This window comes from Manacus vitellinus, unplaced genomic scaffold, assembly GCF_001715985.3.
Source record: "Manacus vitellinus isolate BGI_N305 unplaced genomic scaffold, ASM171598v3 scaffold_81_pilon, whole genome shotgun sequence".
Lineage (NCBI taxonomy): Eukaryota > Metazoa > Chordata > Aves > Passeriformes > Pipridae > Manacus > Manacus vitellinus.
In genome coordinates this window covers 1,982,944-2,008,590 of record NW_021940822.1, presented here as the reverse complement: position 1 = coordinate 2,008,590, position 25,647 = coordinate 1,982,944, and the positions used below count along the sequence as shown (strand labels likewise).

At 40.1% G+C, this 25,647-nt stretch overlaps 2 protein-coding genes across 2 annotated transcripts in view; one reads left to right on the top strand and one right to left on the bottom strand.

Moving 5' to 3' along the window:
- Positions 1-23,981, top strand: part of DZANK1 (double zinc ribbon and ankyrin repeat domains 1) — a 27,009-nt gene extending 3,028 nt beyond the window's left edge. Inside the window, 19 exon segments of the mRNA XM_029964864.1 lie at positions 214-310; positions 1,035-1,147; positions 1,699-1,784; positions 2,476-2,593; positions 3,522-3,635; positions 6,843-6,851; positions 8,575-8,658; positions 10,823-10,966; positions 11,940-12,116; positions 12,716-12,944; positions 16,310-16,413; positions 18,482-18,556; positions 19,472-19,568; positions 20,745-20,833; positions 21,981-22,061; positions 22,621-22,748; positions 23,123-23,197; positions 23,443-23,534; positions 23,537-23,981. Of these exon segments, the coding sequence (XP_029820724.1) occupies positions 214-310; positions 1,035-1,147; positions 1,699-1,784; positions 2,476-2,593; positions 3,522-3,635; positions 6,843-6,851; positions 8,575-8,658; positions 10,823-10,966; positions 11,940-12,116; positions 12,716-12,944; positions 16,310-16,413; positions 18,482-18,556; positions 19,472-19,568; positions 20,745-20,833; positions 21,981-22,061; positions 22,621-22,748; positions 23,123-23,197; positions 23,443-23,534; positions 23,537-23,790 (2,166 nt within the window). The 3' untranslated portion in view covers positions 23,791-23,981.
- On the bottom strand, positions 23,824-25,647 carry BIRC5 (baculoviral IAP repeat containing 5). The gene is made up of 4 exons (XM_029964863.1): positions 25,503-25,647; positions 25,309-25,418; positions 25,009-25,126; positions 23,824-24,720 (listed from the first exon to the last, which is right to left on the bottom strand). The coding sequence occupies exons 1-4, from the start codon at positions 25,623-25,625 to the stop codon at positions 24,640-24,642; spliced, it is 432 nt and encodes a 143-aa protein (XP_029820723.1). The 5' UTR covers positions 25,626-25,647; the 3' UTR covers positions 23,824-24,639.

Genomic DNA, 25,647 nt, shown 5'->3' with positions numbered 1-25,647 from the left:
TTGGTCCTTTTTGTAATATTAAAATTTCGAGGGGACACTTTTTTTCCCCAGTGGTATTTTATGAACAATTCACATCAAATGTTTTAAAAATACATTTATAATAGGAGTTTTTCAAATGCTTGCATTGAAAATAAATAGCTTAAATATGTAGCAAGAGAGGTTTTGAGCAAAAGCAAAAATTTCGTCTGGAATTCAAATGGAATTACCTTTTAGAATAAGGAAGGTGGAATGTTTACTACAAAATCAAGGAAGAATGGACTGAAAGTGGAAATCAAGCCCGCCTGGGGTGAAATACCCCAAGACTTTCAAGGTATAGTATTACCTCATAAAACTGAGATAGTCTTCTGTTTTAGCAGAAAATAGTGTAACCTTTTCCTCTTGTATCAGATAGGTAATTTTAAAACCATCTCAGAGGACAAAACATCCTCTGCTCAACACTGCAAATAGAGCAAAACTTACCTTCCATACATTTCACATTACTTCTTAAAAACTTATTAAAATGTCATTAATTTCTCAGCGACATGACAAGGCCCAAGTCTGTATTTCTCTTTGTGCCAGAAAATGCTGTTAAATTGGTGGGATTACAAATCCTTTACAGAGTTCTTTACTATGTTTGTGCAGTAAGATTCCAAAATAAATACACAAAGCACAAATTAGAGTTTAACCCAGATTTTCGCAGTAGATAAAGTCTGTTATTCCATGGCAATGGCAATGGGACTATTTAAGAGCAGGGAATTGTACTACTGTTTACTCATTAATTTACTTTTAGGAGCTGGAGTTTTTCTGAGCATGAAGGAAGGAATAAAACTGTAAATAAAGAAAAATACAAAAGTAGGCTTTTTCAGAGAGACATGATTTTTCTTCTAGTTCAGTTTCCTGTAATTTCGTGCAGCTTATTTGAACCCAAAATCTGGATGTCAGATACATTTTTAATATGCTTAGAGAGTATGTAATATTCATGTTAAGATATATATTAGCTGCATGAAGTGAATGACAGTGGAATAACAGAATTGTAATTTTAATCTTGGAAACAGAAAGAAAGACTTCTCATAGATCCCTGCAAGGACCACAGCTCCTTGCCAGTCATTTGGAAACAACAGAGTACAGAGAAGAATCTGTCTCAGCACCACCAACAGAATCATTACAGGTAAGCAAAGGGGTGCTGAAGAAAACTGTATAAGACTGTCATCAGGACAGAGGTCTAAAAAAATGAAGATATGAAGATTTGTGATTTCTCAGATCTCTCAGCCTTTGTCTGTATTTTACAGTCCTGATTTAAATTTAATGGTAATGACATACTAGAATAGGAATGCCCAAAGCACTTTACAGTTATCAGTATAGACAAAACCAGGCAAAGAAAATTGACATTCCTACTAATTCTTTTCTGCTATGTTACTGAATGTGCAATTAGCAAATACCTACTGCTGTATGTTGTCAAGTTAATATTCGAAACTCAATATCCAGTAGTGCTGTCATGAAAAGTAAATAGCAAGAGATTGATTTATTTTTATTGGAAGAAGCTCTGGGTCCTTAAGGCAGCTAATGGGGGAATCGAGTACAGTTGATGCTCCTTAAAGCAGTGCATTTCAGTGCACTGTTTCCTGTTGCTTCAAATAGCATCTTCAGCTGATTTTGCTACTTTTATATGCATTTTGCAAATATTTGCTTCTAAGGGCTAAAGAAGTAACTTCATTTCAGTTTGCAAGTTCTTCTGCAGTGACAAACCAGAAAAGCTTAGCAAGCACACAAGTGTCAAGGATCCAGAGGGAAACAGATTTCCTTAAGTAAGTGACTTCTCCTTTTAACATATTTGTCCTTCGGAAAGTGTCTGAACCTTTTGCAAGCAAGTTGGTAATACTGTGGGTCTCTATAAACATTAGGAAAGCAAAGACAGACACTGGCTCATAACTGAATAATATAATCTAGGTAAGGCCTTCTCTTAAATGTCGTTTTATTTACATTTTACCATACACAATTATCAACTGTCTTATCATCTCTTAAAAAAAATTTCTAAGACCTGTAGAGTCAGAGGATAAACTATCTTTTCAAATTATACTACAGCCTTACTGCTGCAGGTGAAAACTGCTCACTGGAGTAGTCTCACAGAATAGTAATGCTTATCAGTATTGGAAGGGTTCTGTGATTTACATCAGTGGTTCCCCATGCTGCAGCAGTGAGGCCTGATACAGACTGCATGTCAGGAGACCTGTTTACCTCACATGTTTACCTCCTCATGGTGAGGAAGAAAGTATGAAATTCCATAGCAGCCAGAGAGCTTTCTACTCTGCAAAGCTGTTTAGAATTCAGAACTTCATATCATGAATGCTGGGGTATGGTCTGGTAGACCACCACAGCTTGGAAACCACAACTGAGAAATCTGTGGCCTAAGTCTTGTCACAACAAGTTCCAGATTATTAATTATTATGCACCAGTGCAATACTAAAACAAGCTCAGCTAGTTTGGTCTTATTTTCAGATGTGCACACTGTTCTGCACCTCGCCTGTCTAATCCGTTGGCTCACTTCTGTCAGAAATGTGGATCTCCTATCCCACCTGTGCCGGTACATCGCTTCCCACTCCCTGAAGGAAGGCAGGTCAGCAAAATGTCGTAACAATCAACACATCGTCTTTGGAGTAAACAACATCCTCTGCAAGTTACACACTCAGTGCTGGCAAACCTGTTACTTAGTCGCACTTTCATTTGGAAGTTCTGTTCTAATTGTTTTGTTCTGCTCAATACCTTTAGCAGTAGAGCTGATGAAACTCTCAAATGATGAGCAAAATTAACCATAGATTTCTTCAAGTGCCATGTTTTTTAATAGGGAAAACAATGAAAAAGTAAATTGTGTTTTATTTGCCTGTGTCGAATATGTGTTTTATTCCAATGCTAACTAGTGCAGTTAGTTAGCTAATAACTAGTGCTTATGTCATAGCTTTAGAAGATCGATCTAATATTCCTGAAACCTTAAACAGTGGCATGTGTGGGCATATGTAAGAGCACCAAGTTTTTGCAGTGGTGCCTGTAACTGTCTTCCCTAAGCCCCTCCCAGGAGATAATAACCTGATCTAACAAGTCAATGGTGTGTCTCCTTTCCTATATCATCAGAAAGATATCTTGTCTGGGGCAATGCTGTAGTTTTAAGTAATGACTGAGAAGATTCACTGCCTGTTTAGATTAGATTCATAATTCATCATCATCATGGCTAGGCTTCGCGAACGAAAATTTAGGAGATTCATAATTAGGAGGATTTCAATTACCTGTACATATTTTATAGTAGCATTTTAATTTTACTGAAAATTAACTTAGTACCTTTTCAGCATTGTCTTTCCAGATGTGTTCATATTTTCTCAATAGCCTTTGATCTTTAGGGATCAATATCAGCATCAGTTGTTGTCAGTTTCTTTGTTTCAAGTGACTTTGCTGCTGATGTAGACTCCAGATAGGAAAATACTGAAATCTCATTATAACTTTAATGATTTCATTGAGGTCCTTAACATGCTGTGTTGTGGCTTTTTCTTCAGATGGCACCATGTCTTGAATGCAGACATTCTGTGCCAATGAATACACCCACTTGCATTGTATGTGAGTCACCAATAGCTCCACAGCTGCAGTCCCAAAACAACACCTGCATAAAGGTAATTGAGAACAAATGTAACATAAAAGTGATTTAACTCCTGGCATGCATTCTTCTAACAAATTACTTCATTAGAAATATTTTGATCCAACTTGGCTTTGTATAATTATATTATGAGAGCTTTAAGAGTTAGTAGGATTAAAAGCACCTAGAATAGAACTAAGGATTAAAAGTGAACAACATAAGCTCAGGAATGCATGCTGAAGAGCACATGATGTAGCAGTGGAGTGTGGAGCGATGACTCGCATGTTAGGTTAGCAGTTGGACTTGATGATCTTAAAGGTCTTCTCCCACCTAAATGATTCTATGATTCTGTGCCTCTATGGGTGGCATTGTAGTGGTGTCTGCTGTAGGCCCCCTCACCAGGAAAAAACAGTGGATGAGGCCTTCTGGAGACAGGTAGAAGTAGGTTCACATTTACAAGCCCTGGTCCTCATGGGAGATTTTAGGCACCCGATATCTACTGGACAAACAACAAAGCAGAGCATAAGCAATCCAGCACTTCCTGGAAAATATCAAAGATAACTCCCTGGCACAAGTGGTTGAGAAGCCAGAGAAGAAGGGTGCTCTGCTGGACGTTATACTTAGAAGGAAAGAAGGCCTTCTTGGAGATGTGAAGGTCGAAGACAGCCTTGGCTGTAGTGACCACAAAACAGGAGTTCAGGACCCTGAGAGGAAAGAGCAGAGACAAAAGCAAGATCACAGCCCTGGAATTCAGGAGAATGGACTTTGGCCTCTTCAGGAATCTGCTTGAAAAAGTCCATGGGATAAGGCCTTGCAGAAAGAGGAGTCCAAGAAAAGTAGTGATGATTTAAGGTGATTCAAGGATCACCTCCTCCAAGGTCAAGAGGAGTCCGTCCTTATGAGCTGGAAGACAGGCAGAAGTGCCAGCAGCCTTGCATGGATAAACAAGGAGTTCCTGTCAAAACTTAGATATATAAGAAGGAAATATACAGAAGGTGGAAGCAGGGACAGGTAACCTGGGAGGAATATGCAGAGGCATTGTTAGGAAAGCCAAAGCCCCTAGGAACTGTGTTGCCAGCAGGTCAAGGGAGGTGATCCTTCCCCACTACTCAGCTGTGGTGAGCCTGTATCTGGAGTACTGTGTCCAGTTCTGGGCTCCCCAGTACAAGAGAGACATGGACATAATGGAGAGAGTCCAGTGAAGGTCCACAGAGATGATTAAGGGACTGGAGCGTCTAAAGGAAAGACTGAGAAAGCAGAGACTGCTTAGCTTAGAGAAAAGAAGGCTCAGAGGCAATCTCATCAATGTATATAAATACCTGAAGGTAGGGTGCAAGAAGATCATAGAATCATAGAATCAGCTGGGTTGGAAGGGACCTCTGAGATCATCAAGTCCAATGGTCCACTACCACTGTGGTTACTAGACCATGGCACTAAGTGCCACATCCAGTCTCATCTTAAAAGCCTCCGGGGACAGAGAATCCACCACTTCCCTGGGCAGCCCATTCCAATGCCTGATTACCCTCTCTGTAAAGAATTTCTTCCTAATATCTAACCTAAACCTCCCCTGGCAGAGCTTAAGACCATGCTCTCTTGTCTTACTGATAGCTGCCTGGGAGAAGAGACCAACCCCCACCTGGCTACAACCTCCTTTCAGGTAGTTGTAGAGAATGATGAGGTCTCCTCTGAGCCTCCTCTTCTCCAGGCTGAATAACCCCAGCTTCCTCAACCTCTCCTCATAGGACTTGTGCTGCAGTCCCTTCACCAACCTTGTTGCTCTTCTCTGGACCTGCTCCAGCACCTCAATATCCTTCCTGAACTGAGGGACCCAGAAGAGAACACAGTACTCGAGCTGTGGCCTCACCAGAACTGAGTACAGGGGAAGAATCACTTCCCTGGACCTGTTTGCCACACTGTTCGTGATACAGGCCAGGATGCCATTTGCCTTCTTGGCCACCTGGGCACACCGCTGGCTCATGTTCAGCTTCCTGTCAATCCAAACTCCCAGATCCCTCTCTGCCTGGCTGCTGTCCAGCCACTCTGTGCCCAGCCTGTAGTGCTGCATGAGGTTGTTGTGGCCAAAGTGGAGGAAGATAAACCCAGGCTCTTTTCGGTAGTGCCCAGTAACAGGACCAGAGGTAATGGGCACAAACTGAAACACAGAAGGTTCCATCTGAACATCAGGAAACACTTTTTTACTGTGATGGTGACTGAGCACCTGCACAGGTTGCCCAGAGAGGTTGTAGATTCTCCATCCTTAGAGATATTCGAAAGCCATCTGAACATGGCCCTGGGCAAGCAGCTCTAGGTGGCCCTTCTAGAGGGCAGAGCAGAGGGATTGGACCAGGTGACCTCCAGAGGTCCCTTCCAACCTCAGCCATTCAGTGGGATTCTGTGATAATAGCAAGCAAACATTTTTGGAAGGAGAAGGATGATGAAAGAAAATTACTATCTGGAGACTAATCAGATAACAAAGGAGATTCATAATGTGAGGCAGTTACCAGCTTGATGTCTGTATTGGGCCTGGCTGAAATGGAGTTCATTTTTCGCACAGCAGCTCTCACAGTGCTGTGCTTTGCACAGGCAACTAGAAAGGTGTCCATAACACACTGGTGTTTTGGCTACTGCTGAGCAGTGCTGGCAAGCACCAGCACTATCTCTCCAACATCTCCAGTAGGCTGGGGGTGGGCAAAATCTTGGGAGCCAACATAGTCAGGACAGCTGACTCAAACTGACCAAAGGGAAATCCCATGCCATATGGCATCAGCTCAGATATAAAAGCTAAGAAAGAGGAGAAGGAAGGGTAGGGTGGGCATTCATTATTTACAATATTTGCCTTGCAGATCAACCTCTATGCATGCTGAAGCCCTGCTTCCCAGGAAGTGGCTAGACATCACTTGCTGATGGAAAACAGAAAATCTCTGAGTTTTTAACTTTGCTTGTGCACGCATGACCTTCACTTTTGCTTTAGTAAACTGCCTTTATCTCGACTGATGAGGTTTTTTCCATCTTATTTTCTTCCCCTGTCCTGCTGAGGGGAGTGATAGAGTGGCCTGGTGGGCACCTGGCATCCAACCAAGGTCAATCCATCACAGTCCTTTTTGGTGCCCTATGTGGGGCATGAGGAATTTGAGATAAGGATAGTAATTGGAAGAGGTAACAGACAAAATATGAACTGCACAGTGTTAGAGAGTGGAATGATCATGGAGAATTTCTCATGTTGTAATTGTGGTGAAAGGAAGAGGGGTGGATTGTGTGTAAATCTTCCACTTTCATTCAGTATTGTGATGTTATTTTGACTTTTAAGAATTATCATTAAAATCCACATTAATATGTGATTGACAGAGATACTTTGTTTTCATGGCAAGGTTTTGGTAGCAAGGTGGGGGGGCTATAGGGGGGCTTCTCTGAGAAGCTGCTGGAAGCTTTCCCTTTGTCCAATGAAGCCAATGTCAGCTGGTTCCAAGAGGGACCCACTGCTGGCCAAGGCTGAATCAATAAGCAACAGAGGGAGGGCCTCTGGGATAACATATTTAAAGGGGGGGGGGAAGTTATTGCACAGAAGCAAATTGCAGCCAGAGATGAGAGAAGTGAGAAGTGAGAGAAGTGAGAAGTGAGAGAAACAACTATGCATACACCAAGATCAGTGAAGAAGGATGGAGAGGAGGTGCTCCAGGCACAGGAGCTGAGATTATCCTGCAGCCCTTGGTGAAGACCATGGTGAGGCAGGCAGTCCCCCTGCAGCCCAGAGAGGTTCATGGGGAAGCAGCTCATGGAGGACCCCACACTGGACCAGATGGATGCCTAAAGGCAGATGTGCCCCCATGGTAAGCCCACACTGGAGCAGGCTCCTGGCAGGACCTGTGGCCCCATGAATAGATCTGGAGCAGGTTTGCTGGCAGGACTTGTGACTCCATGGGGGACCCATGCTGGAGTAGCCTGTTTCTGAAGGACTGCAGCTCATGGAAAGGGACCCGTACTGGAGCAGTTAATGAAGAACTGTAGTCTGTGGAAGGACTCATGTTGGAGACGTTCATGGAGAACTCTCTTCCCTGGGAAGGACCCAATGCTGAAGCAGGGGAAGACTGCGAGGAGTCTTCCCCCTGAGAAGGAAGGAAGGTTACTGACTAACCCCCATTCCCCATTTCCCTGTGCTCTTGAGGAGGGCAGGAGGTAGAGAATCAGGAGAAAAGTTAAGCCTCAGAAGGAGTGAGCAGTGGGGTTAAGATTTGGGTTTATTTCTCATTATCCTACTGTGATTTGATTGGTAATAAATTCAGTTAATTTCCCCAAGCTGAGTTCTTTTTTCCCATAACAGTAATCAGTTATCAGTGCCCTTATCTCAATTCATGAGCTTTTCATTATATTTTCTCTTCCCTGTCCATCTGAGGAGGGGAGTGGTAGAGCGGCTTTGGTGGGCACCTGGCCTCCAGCCAGGGTCAACCCACCAAAGGTAGTTTATAGCCACTGGCCCAAATGGAATGTTTTATGGTAGACCTGATGTAGGTGCAAAGGCAGACCTGAACTATTTGGTGGCAACAATCAAAATAGCAGTGTCATTATTCTTAGCCCTGGTAGAAACTCAGTTGTTAATAGTGACTGTGCTAAGACCTTTTAAGGATATTTTAAGGCACCTAATGATATGATGGTATTGTATTATTAACAGTTATTATATTATTAATAATTTTCCTTGCAGGTACTGGACTGTCTGTTTTTCGTGAGTGTAGTGACTAAGCAAACTGACACTAGTATATACAAATATCTGGAGCTATTGATACTGGATCTCCTGAGGAAACTATGCCATAGTTTTAAAAAATTAGTCACCAAGATACACAGATTTGTGATGACCAGGCAATATGGCCTAACTAAAGTGTGAAACCTACAGCACAGAGTTTAAGTATCTCTTCTATCTGCAGGGCTGAATAACCACAGCACTTTGTAAGATCAAGTCCTCTTGTTCTTTTCGTTGTTTACAGTTTTGTCAGGTGTGTGGCACAAGAAATCCTCTTCACCATAAACACTGTGCAACTTGTGAAAGCAAACTGCCTGAAATACAGACGGTAAGGCTTCTTGCATCAATGAAATGAAAGCATAACATTCTTTATCTTTGGAAAACTGAAGGTATATCCCTGTGTCCCTATATCACAAGGACAGAGATTTCCTCCCCCATGTCATATTCAAGCCCAGTACTGCCACAGATGCTCCATCACAAACGTCCAGCTAAACAGAAGTGTATCATGTACCTTCAAGTTTCTCCCATGGAAGTCAGGATTATGAATGCCATTGAGAAAGCTCAAAAGGCTCTTAGAAAATGGGTAGTCTTGACTCCAAGGAAGTCTTGTTTTTGTTCAGATTATTTTCAATTGCAATAGAAAAGTTGAGTATATACATGAGGAAGATCATTCACACTGATTTCAATTATTTTCTGAAAACAAAATATGCTTTTACATTATTTTTCTTATCTCCACTTTTACATTATTTTTCTTATCTCCATTTGCTGCCTCTTCTATGTGCATACAGCTAGTATGCTTGTATTTGGCTGTGACTCTGCACTGAGGTGAGAAAAGCGGTAGTAAATGTTACTTATGGTAACTTATGGTACATTTCACTTCTCCACGTTGTGATAAATACAGAAATGAGAGAAAAATAATGATTCGCAAGTTAAAATCTGATTATAATGGCTAACATCCTGAGTTCTAAAACTGTTGCTAGAGGCAAAAGTCTCTTGTGTAGCCACTGGAGTGTCATTTCAAAGTGAATTTCAGTAGGATTCTGTACTTACCTAAGACAAATATATGTTTAGCTGCTTCACTGAATGTAGACATGTAGATATGTAATATGTAGCTGCATATGTAAGTTAGGCATATGGAGCATTCATGTCTTGTAACAGCTAAGAGAGAAAGTTAATTGCTTACTAAGAATTATTAATAGTAATCAGAAATTTTACTAATAATATAGATTAATTAGTGATAAACATTAGTAATTTCTAAATAATTAATAATAGTAATTCTGATATTATTATGAATGGTTATTAAATAATATAGATTTAGAAGACATTTAGATTTGTGCCTTCGTAAATTTTATCTTCCAATTAAGCCCTTAAATTACTTAGTTTCAGTTGAAATACAGGCCACAGATGAAAATAGGAAGTAAAGTACCACTCCCTAAAGCTGTTAGATTAGGAATATTAATCAGGATACCAGATTGCTACTACACAGGCAGTTGCAACACAGTAAATCTTCAGGTATTTCAGCACTATACCATGAAGGTAAACATTTTTTCAGACAGATCTAGCATTATGGTACGTTCAGTTTAAACATATACTTTCAAAATTACTTATTTTATTTGACAAAGCCCTGTAATTACTAGTCTGGTGCTCTGACACTGAATACTGACTGCAATTCTTTCCAGTTCAATTCTATCACCACTCCCACCCCCCGCATTCCCTGGGCTATTTCATGTTTGCTTACTTGCTGTTGTGTAATACAAATAATTTTCCTCGGGTTGTATTCCTTATCCGTATTCCTGACTTGCAGAGAAAATAAACTGCATAAGCCTTGAAGCCAAACCTTACAAAGCAGCTTTAAGTCCTATTTGTCCTAACTGGGATCTATACTAAACCTCTAGCAGTTTCAGATGAAAAACCCGTTTTATTTGCTTACCCTTATAATTTGATTGTAGTAGAAAAACAAAGTAATATATAACTTGCATATAAGGTAAAAGAGTGCAAAAAGAATATTTATACAGCAAATTCCAAACTGTGAGAAAACTCCCTGCCTTAACACATTCTTCCTGCCATACTCCAGGTACGAAGAAAAATAGCTGTTGTGTGTTGGATTTGAAAACATAAGATTATCAGCAGAGAACCCTCACTCTTAATTTCAACTGTACTTACACATGGGGCTGATCAATAATAAATACATAGTGTAAAAGGATGCCATTGATAAGGTTTTTATTTTTTGGTACTAGTTCTGCTAAAAATATTTTTAAATTAGTTAATGCCACATTTTACCATGGTTTTGTAATGAAAAAAATTACAGGTTAGATCCAAGCCACTCTGTTGCTCATTTTAAGTTGCAGTAATTCTTAGTTGCAATAATTCTTTTAGGCTGCATATTACTTTATGTTATCAGAGTAGCTTGCTTTCATCTTTCCCCTTATTAGGCTTGTGAGCTTTTCTTCATAAGCAGCATTTTCTCCCTAATGCTTGTTTTGCTTTATTAGCCCATGTTTGGAGGAGACACCCCCCTACCTTACCACAGCCAGCTAAGGAAGACAGTTTTGTGCTCAAAATGGCACCGTGTTAACTAGTGTGATGCCTGTTTCTGTGACTGGTGTGGAGCCAAGGGATGTGCACTTGATGCTTGTGTGTACAAATCTGATTTCACTTATCTGTGACCTGCAGCAATTTCAAGCTTCTCTTTGCAAAATTCTTGTCAGCTAGTAGACAGATTATTATTGTCAAGATACTTGCTTAGAGCACATAGGATTATGTATGGAAAAATGAAAATCTTAGATGACATCCTGACCCCACATCAGTCAGTGACTTAAGGTTTTAGAACTTAACAAATTACCATGGGTCAAGAGCATCGCTCATTACATCAGCTGACATGCAATAGCCCTGTACTCAGCCACAGTAACTTATCCATCAAAGGTTAAAGTATAGGCTAACCTAATGCAAGTTTTCCCATAACTGCACTGTGCTATAATCACCTATACGGGCAATTACAGATATGAGATGATGCATGCAATCATTTTGGCTGAAGACCTCATTAACTTGGGTAAAGACAAGTACTTAACTGCTGCTCAATAGAGCTTGTGCAAAAAATTTCCCCTTCTATAGTGTGTCAATCTAAGAACACACTCAAGGAGAATTTATTTTCTGTTAGATGAGTGCACATAAAATTTGAAACACTATCCTATATCCAATAACCATTGCTCCTGTACTGTACCAGGGAATGCGGGGGGTGGGAGTGGTGATAGAATTGAACTGGAAAGAATTGCAGTCAGTATTCAGTGTCAGAGCACCAGACTAGTAATTACAGGGCTTTGTCAAATAAAATAAGTAATTTTGAAAGTATATGTTTAAACTGAACGTACCATAATGCTAGATCTGTCTGAAAAAATGTTTGCCTTCATGGTATAGTGCTGAAATACCTGAAGATTTACTGTGTTGCAACTGCCTGTGTAGTAGCAATCTGGTATCCTGATTAATATTCCTAATCTAACAGCTTTAGGGAGTGGTACTTTACTTCCTTTTAATTCATTCCTCTGCTCTTATCATTCCTGAACCATGCATCATATGCTTCTCTAGTGACAAGTGTTGCATTGAACTTTCCAGCCTGGACCTCCTCCATCCTACTTTGCTTGTTTCAAGTGTGGTACAAGCAACCAGCCATACGCTCGCTTTTGCGTGTCCTGTGGTGTTTACATAGAGCCCCCATCAAGGCGAGGCTCTCCAAAAGGCAGTCTTATGGATCCTGGGGACTCACTGGGATCTTCTGAAATAAGACACACAGTATTACAAAGCCAGGTTTCAAAACAACTGAAAGGCTGGTCCATTGCGGGTATAGATTGGCACAGCTCCATTCATTTCCTTAAGACAATGTTGTGGTCTTTGAACATGAGGGCAAAACTGAGGATACGTTTGTTCTGCTTTCTGCTGAAGAGCAGTGTTAGCCCAAGGCCTTAATCCAACCTCATCCTAAATAGCAAGTGAGAAACAATCAGCTTTTCAAAACACTTAGCTCTAAGCTTATTCTATTAGTTTTGAATTATTTGTGGCATGCTGATACAAGATATTCCTTCATACAAAGGTAACGGTGTTTTTAAAACTCTGTTTTAAGAAAGACCACAATATTTAGCAAGACCAGCTTTTGCCCTACAAAAGCATACAAGTCTTCTGGCAATTGTGAAGAATTTTGACTTTGCTTGAATATTTGTGATAAGTTGCATTGTTCTTACAGACTGGTAATTAAAATCAAGAATTGTTAGTGATTCTTCCTGCTAGCTTTTTCATTCCTTTACAATTTTATGTACTGTTCTAGTTAAGTTATGCTTGTAAGCCATTTAATTATATCTAATTATATTACTTAGACTTTCCCTTCAACCCCCCAGGCTAAACAATTACAAGCTCAATTTGCCTGGCAACCTCATCCTGTTTCCATGACCAAATCAAGGCCAGAACTAACAGAAAGAGAAGATAAAGGAACCCAAACCATAGGACTTTTTTACCCGTCCAGCAAACAGTTGGAAAAGAAAGAACTTGAGCTGATTTCACAAAAAGAAAAGCTGGAAAAGATGAGTGATCATAAGCCTCTCCTGACAGCCATTAGTCCTGGAAAAGGTTAGAAGTTCTGATTTTATGTTTTCTAAACAATGTATGACCTTGTTCTTTCTTGAAAATATTATAGTCTATGGAATGTGGCATCAGTACAACACTGATTTAGATCTTTACAAGTCTTTCTTCCCACCATTTACAGTGACTTGTAAATGCAGCGCCTTACAATTCAATCACTGATCTCCATCAATAGCTAAAAGAGAACTGTCAGCTATATCAAAATTGTGGTTACTGACCCCTGTGCAGCCTTACTAATTTGGTAGTAGTTTGATTTCCTCAGATCCCACACAGGGGCAGACAACCTGCATTTGAATTGGAAACCACTGAACAGCCACCCCATCTCCCAGCACCCTCCGATGTGAATTTCAGTTAGACCTGGCACCTGCAGGGAGTATCAATTAACAAAACTGAGGGGATCATAGCTCTTGAAAATATGATGAAGCTTGTCTACATGAAGAACTTCTTTGGGGTGATGTTGTGGAGGATATTTTAGAAGTTTTGGAAGCAAAGAAAACCTAACTAGATGAAGGGATTCTTAACAGGATTACAAAAAATAGGGTTGGTAGAAACCTTGAGAGCTCTTGTAGACCCCTTCTTCCAGCCCCTCAAGGGTATCAGTACATCTACATCACTCATTGAAGAGTCTGTCCACTCACAGACTGCTGTATCAGTACTGCAGACAACTTTGTTTCACAGTGAGTTTTGTGGTCAGTTTGTTGTTTGTGGAATGACTTGACTGCTGTCATTAAATGCTCATAATTTTTAGAGGTTTTCGTTTCACTATGCTGGGAAATCTTCAACTTAAGCTTTCTTGATCACAAACCCTTGAAGACAGTCCATCAGTATTAATTAGGCATCTAACAAATGGCCCAACTGCAAAGTTGTCTTTAATCTCACCGGGCAGTCCAGCTGTGCAATCCATAGGACAAGTTAATTTAAAATCATTACGGCATCAAAGCATTGTTTGGAGGAGCAGTTACTTTTTCAGATCCTCTTTCTCATCTCTAGCTCTTCTACAATTAGACATTTAACCTCTCAGGCTGCTATCGGAATTAATTAATTAATTGGAATGGGTAGAAAAGGTTGCTAATTAATGTTAGAAATTCCTCTTTTAAGTCTGTGTATCTGTATCCACATGCACTCTTACTTTTAAAATAATCACTAAGAAAATCTGTGTTCCTACTCCCTTGTTCTGAAATGTGGCATATTCTCTTAGACATCACTGTAGGAAATACAACACTTGACTCAGCATGTCAGGAAGCATAATTTCATCAGAGATAATAAAGGATTGGCCCATAACAGTCTCAAGAGAAGACTAACACTAACGTTTGTATAACTCTATCAGAAGTACAGCTCTTGACTTGTGAGTGAGAACTGCTGTCACTGGGAAAGGTTGGGAAGAAATTCTGCACTGCTTTTTGAATTCTGTTAATCCATTTAGCAGAGGTAACTTTGTTGAAGTTGCACTGTGTAATGTATTCTCCATTAGACCCGGCCAAGGACTGAGGAACACATTTCATTCCATAAATCAATAAACATCTCTTACAGTCAGTTCATGCTATTCCTTTCCTTGATGCTGAGCTGTGTACATGGCTTGAAACTATCTGTATCAACAAGACTGTACACTATCACCCAGGAAAATCTTGTTTATATATGCCAAATATGACCATTATTTCTTCAAATAAAATACTATCAGACATTTGATATTAAAGCTTTTAAATACAAGTGACTAAATAAGATGTGTGGGGGTTATTATTTCTTGACCATATCAGCCATTAACTAACCTTCTTTCCTTTTGTGAAGATTAAAAAAATTACAGAGCAGTTAAGAGAGGGGGAAACGACAGCAGTATCAAATCACTAATCCTCTGGTGTGTACTCTGTTTCTTTTTTTGCTGTACTTTCAGTCTGTTATGAACAGGAGCCAAAACATTTACCAGGTAAACTTTACAAAGAAGTAAAGTTTAGAACATTAAATCAGTGTGATGTAGGTGTAATCAACTATTGGCAGCATGGATTCAAGTATTCCATCAGTGCTGCCAAAAACTCCATTGACTTATAATAAAACCATGCAAGAATATGTTTCTAATCATCTGGATTTTTTGAAATAATATCTGGGGATCTAGTTATGAACCAATTTATTGCAAATATTACTGACTTCTGTGGATAGATTGCTCATCAAGTAGTAGTCTAGTTTAGATTTTTTAATTAATACTTCCTATTTGTATTAGTTTTTGTTTGTGAGACCATGGCAGGGAAAAATTTATGTTGTACTGTGGATCCTTCTTTTTATATTCCTTTAAAGCTGCTTAACAAATAAGACTTGCTGTTTTAGTTTGACACACCAGTTCGATCTTGAAAGTGTCTTCCAAGCACAGAAGTCTGTGTGCACTTGCCTTCTCTTGTAAAAGTCAGAGCAGCACTTTCTTTCTGGCTTGGTTTCTTTACACTGTTTGGGGCTTCACTTAACTTGAAGGAAAGGATAAGGTCAGAACAGCTTCACTGTGTAAGTTAAATGAGGTTACCAAGCCTACACAATTTATTTACAATGAAATTAATCATGCTGTGTACTTTACATAAGTATGCTAAAAAATGAAAATAAGCCAGATCCTGATAACAATCAGTTAAGAATAAGAACAAGTCCTTTTGTTTCTTTCCCTGATGAAGAGAGAATGTAGCTCCCAAAATGCTTGGACAGGAGGTGCAAAAAACTCTAAATGGCTTAGGTTGAGTTTTTAATCCAGGCGCATTCAGCCTCTCAAATTTCATGCCTTCTATCCACATAAAGGAATGCTGACTCTCTCCCAGAGATTCTGACAGGCAAAAGAGCAGGAATGCTTAAGCTTTTAATAAGCTCTCACATATATAATTGAAAGGAATTTATTTGGAAAATAACTTACACAGACCAGAATGCTGTATATGCTAAGTTTCTGTGTCTGCAGTTTTCAGATTTGGCTTATTGTTACCTGTCAGTTGTTCCAAATCAACTAAAAACCGGTTCAATAATACACGGTTGCTTAATTGTAATATTTTACTTTTTTCTTTTCTTATGATCTGGATTAGTGTGAGATTCTACCTTCACATTGGACTAGTTTTGACTCCCAAGGAACATCCAAGATATAATTTTGTTGTGAATAAAGGTGCCCTAAGGATGAATTATAACCTATGAATAAGATAATGTTTCACCTGGGTTTTTTTAGGGTGTACCTTCTGTCTCATTTTCTTGATTAGATGAACTTTCTACCAAAAAAATTCAAATTTTTTTTGTATCTCGGTGAAACTATGCTATCTTTTAAATCTTCCATCACTTAACTAGAAGAAATGTTAATCACATTTTAAGGATTTTTCTCCTGCTTAACTCTCTCTGATCAGGTTACTGGAGAAAACAGCTGGATCATGTCTGTGCTCACCTTAGAAGCTATGCTCAGAACAACCTTGAATTCAGAGCACTGATTGGAGAACCTCGAATGGGAAAGGTAGGAAGGAGGTTGTGAGTAATATCTTCCTATGAAGGATCATGAAAAGATTATTGTAGCTGCTAGATAAACTCTGGAAAAATAAATGTCTCCCTTTTCTTTAGATGTTGACCTGTTTGTGTATGTAATTTGTCTTGTTTTGTTGTTCTATTTTTTTCTCAGTCTTCTATTGAAGATTTTTTTCTCCTTTCTTTCCTATTGTTAATTCTATTCTTCTTTTACCTAACAGCTGTAAGGAAAGTGAGAAAGCTCTTGCTCAGTTGTTTTATAGTACCCCACAGAAGGCAATCAAGAAAAAGAAGAGATCAGTGGCATCTATATAGTTGCTCAGTTAAATAAGCCCTGCTAGAAATGGGATTTCAGTGATGTGCTCGCCTCTGCTCCAGGCTGATAGCAGCAGACAGCAGCTATTCTCTTTGGCTATATAGTCTACTTTTAGTGTGAACTATACCAGTTACAGGAACAGAATAGTGCTTTTCTTACTGGAGAGGTAGTCTTCAGGATGTCACCAAACTGCATTAAAATGATTAAAGGGGTGACAGCAAGAAGGTGCAAACTGGAAATTCTTCCCACAGAGTCCTAGAAGATAGGGCTGGTATGAGTGAGAGAACATTTGGCCTCTGACTTGAGGGAGGATCAACTGTCTAAACTGTTCCCGACTGATATTTCTCTTGAGGCTTTTCAAACTTACCAACAATGGAGATTTTGCAATTGGCCCACACAGTCCTTTTTTGCACTCAGCTATTGTTGCTATTCAGCTGCAGTACTGTATTGCTTTCTTTGGTAGCTGCATCCTCTCACATTGCCACAAGTGGTTGTGCCGGCAGCACATTGCTGGAAGCAAAGTCCTGTGAACAGGATCAGTGACTGCCCTAGGCTAAAAACAGCTCTGAAGGTAAAAAGGGGCAGCAGTGTTAGTACAAAGTAAGCTGGCAGTGAGCAGCTGGAGGTGGGATGCAGGCAGAAGTGGGTTTGGGAACTCCTTGAACTGGCATAATTACTGAGAAGTGTCTGATCTCAATCTCCCCTGTTACAATTTAAGCTCAGTATTTCTTAGCCTGTCCTAACTGAAGTGACACACCAGTACATCCCCTCTCCCCCAATTTTAGCACATAGAAGCAACTACAGAAAGGCTCATGAATACTGGTCAGAAAGGTAATTGTCATTTGTCAAGTAACACTTTGGGGAGGGATTAGACTCCAGTAGATACTCTGCACCTGAATCTATATCCACTGAGACCTACTGTCCACCAGTATGTTCAGAAGCTGTAGTACAACTATAACTAGAATATCTGCTTAATAGAATTGGAGTATAGGTCCACTGCAACTTGTTTCCTTTGCTAGAGGATTCAAAAAGATAGGCCTGAAAAATATAAAATTGCCTAGAGAAAGCTATTCCTGCTGCTTCTTGACCTGTTGTCATTCTATTGTCCTGAAACCACTGCCCCCAAAAGTAATGGTTCAAAGCAGATGTTAACTAGCTAGGTTTAATGCCACTTTTTCAGTTTTTCATTTGGATTAGAAATATAATAAATAACCTTATCTCAAAATTTTCAACCAGCTGCAATATAAGTTTGTGAGCTTCATTTCACTTCTTTATAATCCTCCTTGCACTCATTTTTGTATGACTTTGATAGACTTGTTGCCAGTAGTACTGTCTGAATGAATTGATATACAAAGTTGCTCACATTTTAATACACACTGTGCTTCCACAAACTGGCGTTTCTAGAGCAGTAACCAATTCTCCTGGAGTTGGGAGTCCCAAAAATGACACAGCCTTCCATGCAGCTGCAAAATCTTGGTGGAGAATGACTGAACTATCATGAAATTTAGCCTCATTACACCTTTTGGATTCACTTGGCATTTCAGTTACTCTGAATTGCTCAAAAGACACCTACCCCTTTCTCAGTTACATGGGAAGTGTTGGTTACAGTATCACAAGCAGGCAAAGGCCATGTGTGATTTTGTGTATTGGCTGCATAAGAAACATCAGCATCAAGACTTATTCCTAAAACTCTTTCTGTGTATTTTTTTTGTAAGAGGTACTAATGGCTGCTCTTTCCTTCTAGATTAATTCTGCTACCATCTGTGAGGATGACTATGAAGTCACTATTACACTGAATTATGTTCTTGCTATTAACAAGGTCAGTTCAGGGGATGAGGCCTGTTGATAGGCAGCTGGCATAAAGCTGTCACTAGACAGCAAGCGTAACGCTGATACATTTTAAATTTGGGTCTAAACAAGAAATTCTTTTATTCAGAGCGTGTTAACATATCACTTTAGAGAAAAAAATCTTTTTCTTTCTCTGTTGGAGCTGGATGAACAGGTATCTTTATCTGATTAAGCCAGACTTCATGGTTATGTTGCTATCATCTTGCATTTCGTTAGTTGCTATTAACATTCTTCTTTCAGCTGATGTTGTTTGATGATTCTAGCTTTTGATGGTGAGCTTTTGATCTTAGATCCTGCTTCTCTTCAGCCTGCAAACTGTGCTCTTAAGAAACAAGTTTAGTAATTTTCAGTAGTTTGGAGATAATGTTTGTCGGAGCTCCTGTTAACTGTATTCAGAATCTGGAATCCCTATCTCCAGAATTACCTTGTTCCAAAATCCACCCTCATTTCCAGCATTTCAAAGATGAAAATCTACTGTTTCAAAAATCTGAAATTCAGATTATATCTCTTTTGTAGAAACTTAGCAGCTTACCTTGTGATGTGGGGCCTGAAAAGGTATATCACATCATTTCAGAACTGAGGAGTTAATCAAATCTCTCAAGTGGTAGAAACACTGTCATTTGGATAAGAATCTTCATTTCTTTAAGTCAGGTTGTATCACCTTTTTTTTCCTAAATCAAAACAAATTTTAGAAAAAATTGCTACATTATATTGCCTCAAAATTCAATGTTCAATTACATATGATAATGTCTTGTGGTAATTTGACACTGATATTAAAAGCCTATGTATTTTCCTATATGCAAACAGAACTGTTTTGTGCCACAGCAAGCTTATAACAGCATTACATGATAATCTTATTAACTGCCTGCATTTGATGATTCTACAGGATATTCATACTAATAAACCAGTGAAGTTCAGCAGTCATTACCTGAATACTGTAACTGAAGTCAGAAACGGACAGGATAGGAATCAGACCAGTTTTGGTGAGATTTTTTTTTCCCCTGTCTTTACAATAGACCATAAATATAGCAGTCAGGAATAAAGAAGTAAAGCTTGGAAGCTTAGACACTGAGGTGGGTAAACTACTATATTGGGATATTCTGTACATGCTTAACTTGATCTTGAAGTTTCAAAATGTATCCAAGTTGAGATTTAAGTAACATACAGACTCTCTCAAAAATTCTTAGGAATCCTTCATCCCTAGAGAGCAGCTGAGACCAGTTAACTGCAGCCATAGCTCATAGCAGTTTTTTTATTATAGCGATAAAACTTTAGATGTTTCCCATATTCTTTTACAATAGGAGCCATAAATATCAATATGATCTCTGCTTGTGAGCTGTGCCATGGACTTCAGCTGGGGCATATTTGGCAAAGATAAGAAATGATGAAATACATTAATTCTAGACCTGGTTTTCACAGATTATGTTAACTTGCATCTCCCATTGGTGTCAGTAAGAGCTCAGCATTTTAGGCATCTCATATTGGATTTAGATTTTCATTAAATCAACTAGTTGTAAAGTCAGCATTAGAATTCAGAAATTGCTATAGAATCATTTGACATGCTTCAATTCCCATATAGGTTTCATCCACTTTGTGCTTCCAATCTGAGACTTGGCAAGAGGCGGCCATGGCGCTGGGAGCTGGTTTTTTGGAGTGTTAATAATGTGACTGTGATTCCAGGCACTTGGATCCTCACAAATGATCCTCACATGCTGCATAATTTCCTTCTCAACCCTCCTGCACATTGGATAGATTATGTCTCTTAAAAATAATGGCCATACATATCTACTGATGATCCTTGTTCTTAAGTATTTGGAAATCAGACTGCTTTGAAAAATTATAAGGTTTTTGGACAAAACAATTCATGAATCTGAGTCAAAACTGTTGAATAGCTGCAACTAGTTAGAAAAGAAACCACCACCCCAAACTCCACATTTCACTGAATCTTCATTTCAAAATAGCAAGTTTTTCAGACTGCCTGAGTATAAAACTTTTGTTAAAACCACTATGATCTGCAACAAATATTTCATCACTTTCTCGTGTGGAAAACTGATAAATATTGCTTTAATTGGGGATAAATTATTTCCAGACCTCTCCCACAAGTTCTAGTTAGGATACTGACTTTGCTTTGAATTAACACTTGTTTTCCTTTCTGGTAGGCAAAGATGATTGTAATCTTTTCCATTCAAGAGGCAAAATAAAGAGAACAAAGTCAAGAACACTTACAGGACAAGAAGATAAGCTCTCTGTAAGTATCTTCTGCAAATACAAGAAAAAGTATTTATGGAGCAGCACTAACATGAAGGAGGGCATTTAAGGGTTAAAATATGCCCCTTGACTGGGGCGGGGCATAAAAGTCCAGCTTAATATAAAACCTGAACATTGGTAACTGACATTTATTACAGAACTGAAAATAACTATGTTTTTTTCCTACTAATAGCTTAATTAGATTGTTTCTCTCATTATTGAACCCGTTGTATTTTCCCAAATCTTCGTTCACGAAGCCCAGCCATGATGGTGATGATGTACTTTAGGCCAAAACACTGTTGGAGACTGATTCTGTTATAGGTTTTCTTCAGAAGCAGTATCAGATGAAGACACTGTCATCTTCCCTTGACTTTACTATGTTTGACTCCACTGATGTACTGTGCTGGAACTACTGTTGGCACAGTATGTCTATGAACTAGGCGGGAGAAGATGATCTACCTAACAAGCTTTTAAGTCAACTCCATTTTCCCATTAAGCTGAGATGTCAGCATAATTGAGGCCTAGTTTAATTCCAGAAGCAAGGCTTCACTTCCACTAGAGACCAAACTTCCTGAAAGAACGGCCTACTAAACCGATTGTCAGTTTCAAAAGGGAAATGTACATTAATCTAAGCTTGGAACAGTTAGCTATCCCAACAGGTGGGAGAAGATACATAGCTCTGTGATATGAGAAGAACGAGCTGGAAGCCTGGGAAGAAATTAAAGGCTTTACATTTTATTGTTTGTTGTTTTAAGATTTAGTAAACTAACTTCTGTGAGAAAAAACATACGCATTTTTTAAATAAAATACTTTCACAAATTCTGGAAGCTTCAAATTTTAATCCTAAATATAGCACTTTTACTGGGCTGAGCAGATCTTTATACAGCCCTGGAGAGCTGCATTGATGTAAACCTAATATTTTTCAGACACATTTGCTGAATCAAAACCTCAATAGTGAGGTATTAGCCTGGGTTACCGAACACTTGCTGATATTGAAAAAGACATTCCCGAAGAAGAGTCATGGATTAGCAATAATGAGGCTCAGATACATTGCATTCAAGCCACTGTGTGCATTTTTCACCTTTACTCAAAGGCAGGATATGGCCTAGTTTTCACTATGTGAAATGTTACTGTCTGTGTCTCCACAGCCAGAATCCAGACAACTACTGGATGAACTGGGTCCAAATGGAAAAGGAAGAATCACCTTTATAGAACAATTGCTCAGTGAAGTAAGTTATTGCTTGCTGAAGTTTCCCTTTTCAATTCTTTGACCATTTACTGACAGAATATAAGCCTGGTATGCAACTTTAGCTTTATGCCTAGGAGGCAACAGTCTCGTAATAGTCTTCAGATTAAAAGAGCATTTTCGAGAAGATGCAACCTATTTTACATTTATATATGTTCTCCCCAAATTTCTAGGGTGCATAAGGCATTCTTCTCTGTTTGTCAAGGCCAAGCAGAAAGTTTTATAGTTTAGGGTTAAGTCCTCTCTATAGGAAAAAAGCGAGCATAACCTCTAAGTTTTTGCTGTGTGGTAGGGTAAGGTGCACCCTGACTGTGGAATCTGATTTGACTGCTATTAAATACATTACTCTGACCTTGAGCTAGGAGATGACAAACATTTTCAGAAGAAACATGAAGAAGCAAAGCAACACAATTTTAACATTTCTCTGTCTTGAGCATAAAGCCCACTTGCCAACTTGAATTGGCATAATATTAAAACAACATGGAAGTTGAAGAATCTGTATGGTTTTTAACAGCTCACCTTCCCTCTGCTGTGCATTCTAGGGAGCTGACCCAAACTGCATCAGCGACGAGGATCAACCTGCTCTCACAGTTGCTGTCCTTAACAAGCACACAGAAGCAATCTCCCTCCTTGTGCAGAAAGGTGCCGACATAGACCAGCAGTCAGGACTGTGAGTGAGCGCTGATTCTCTGCCTTGGGTATTTTGAAGTTTTACCAAAAAAAAGCACACATGCTCCAATTTTAGAACTAACCTCCCACCCCTCCTTTGACACAAATATGTAGTTGAGGAGCTCCTTTCAAGGACAGTATCCACAGTTTTTCTTTCAGCTGGCAGTTTTGAAGACTTCTCATAACTGCTGTTACAAAAGCTGCTGTTCTATTCAGTTCCTTCCCCCATCCATTTAATATGATAAACCTCACTAAAGCCCACCACACTTCTAGCGTATTCTGTATCCTATTAATTTTCCTTAGTTTTATATGCTAAGACGTGTACTGGGATAGTTTCCTTTGGTAATAAGTACATTGTTCTTTCCTCCTATGCAGGCACAACAACACAGCTCTCCATGAGGCAGTTCTGCTTGGATTGGAGGGACAGGAGAGCATCCGAGTCCTGTTACGGTATGTACTGTAGCTGGGCTTCTAGCTCAGCTGCAGGCTACCCACAGCCTGCCTGCACAGACCTAATTGGCACTACTGAAGGGCCAGAGCCTGTCCAAGGCTCAGTGGTCTTATCACTGTCCCTGCAGGAAGTGCAGAAATTCTGAAGTTACTCCGCATCAACATTTACCTACAAGCCACTTCACAAAGTCCAGTAACTTGAAATGAATTTAAGTATTTGAAACCAATTTGTTCTTTATTTACAGCTGCAATGCAAACATACAAAAGAAGAACGCAGAAGGGCAATCAGCATATGATTTGGCTGTTACAACTGGAAATAATGAGGTTATTTCATTGTTCCAAGTAAGGTTGGACAGAGAACAGTGAACAAACTTATGAAACTCAGGAGCATTGGTGTCGTCAACGTGTTACTACAACAACCTTTTTCCCAAAATAGAGCTGGAGGTTCCTTGACTTTGGGAGCATGTAATCATGTGTGTTCAGTTCTGTCACAAAATTCACAACCCTGTACAATCAGATTGGGCCCTGTAACAGTCAAATATTTTCTCCAAGATTCCCCCCATTCCTTTCCAGCAGGTCAGAGCAGTTTCTGACTGACTTCACTCTGTTTTGCAAATTTCTTTTCCTTTCCAAACTTGTGCAAGGAAAGGGACAAACCAAACCTTCCCAGGCACAAATAAATTTGAATGTCTTTGAAATGTCTTTAATGCCTAATGAATGCTGCTTAAAAAAGTTTGACACTTGGGCAACAGCACTGAGGCTGATGATCTTATTTTCCCTTTTGATGTTAAAACTGCATTCAGTGCAGCCCATTGCATTGAAGGTCAGATTCCTTTCCTCCAGAAAATCGAGTAAAACTACTTTGAATTATACCAAAGCTTAGTGTGCCTGGTATCCTTGTAAACTTCTACTTGTAGTTGGCTGCTGCCTCGTGTTGATCTATGTATAGATAAAAGTTGAAGGCAGAACAGCAATGTTATTAGCCACAATCCTAAATCCCTGAAGGATTTTTAAAAATCCTTCCCCTTTTCATGTCCCAAAGTATCCTAAAGCATTGGTATATCCAGTACAAAAATGGAAATGCCTGTCAATTCTTGCCAGAAATATGTTTTAACACCAGAGCTACCAGGATCTCTACAATACAGCAATATCTCTAAACAGCTGGGTTTCAAAAAAAGAAAAAAGAGAACAAGTAAACCTACAAGTAGTAATCCTTAATAAAACCAACAGAAAGATTAGGAGAATCCGTGCAGAGAAAGATTATGTATGCAATATATCAAACCACAGGTACTTCCTAGACAGACTCAGGTGAGTGAAGCAGAATTCAGCCTGCTTCTCAAGTCTGGAAGCAGCCTTGGGAAACACAGCCATTCAGGCACAGTGGCAGTGCCACAGTACATTTACAAGAAAGATGTCACTAGCAAGTGTGAAGCTGCAGCAGTCTAGGCCAGATTCTTTATTTTAGAACGTGTGCTCTTGGCTGCATCTTCAACCTCGGTCATCTTCTGAGAAATCTCTTTTTTCTGCAGAAAGTGAAAATAGTACATTACTGCCTACTACTAAGTAGAAGACTTAGTATCGTCGAGCTTCAAGGGGAAATCAGGCTACGTCTCGCACAGAGCAGAGACTGAGGACCAGGAATGGTCCACCTCATCCAGCCCCAGTCTGGGGGCAACAAAGCACTTTGGCAACGCAGTGATAAGGAACAAGGAGTCCAGCTAAACAATCCCAAGACTAGAAACTAAGTAACTCTTCCAACATTACAGGGGGTTAGAGATACATTACGGTCTCTGTGTACGCTGTGTACGTACAATTGCCTTTATTATTCGCATTTTGTCCAGCTTCAGGAACTCCTGTAGTGTCAGGTTAGCAGGCTCTTTTGGAAGGGAAAGAAAACCACAGCCCGCAGAGTGCTTTTTGTGTTCCTCCCTGAAAAGACGGGGGGGGGGGAAAGAGAAAATAGAAGACAGTAGCTCCCAACAAGCCACACGCAGCTGTTCTCCCCTGCCGAGCACCTCGGTTGCCAGCAGCGCTTCCCGCTGCCGGAGCGGCGCCGCCATCGGGAGCGGCGCCGATCGGAGAGGGGGCCAGGGAAACCACCCCGTACTCACAGGGGATCGTCGTCGGGCTCCCACCCCTCCAGCTCCTTGAGGCAGAAGAAGCACTGCGCCACGTCGGGGCTGTTCTCGCTGGGGCAGTGCACGAAACCCGCTGCCGCCATCTGCGGGCACAAGGAAGGCGGGAAGGTCCCGTCAGCGCCTGCCCGCCCCGCTCCCTCGGCCCCGCGCTCCCGCTCCCGGCTCACCCGCTCGGGCGTGCAGGCGCAGCCCTCGGTGAAGGGCCAGTTGCGGAAGGTGGCGACTCGGGAGGAGACGAGGTACAGCCGCCATTCCTCGGGCAGCACCGCCTGCCCCGCGCCGGCCGCCATGTCCCTGTTCAAACGGCGGCGG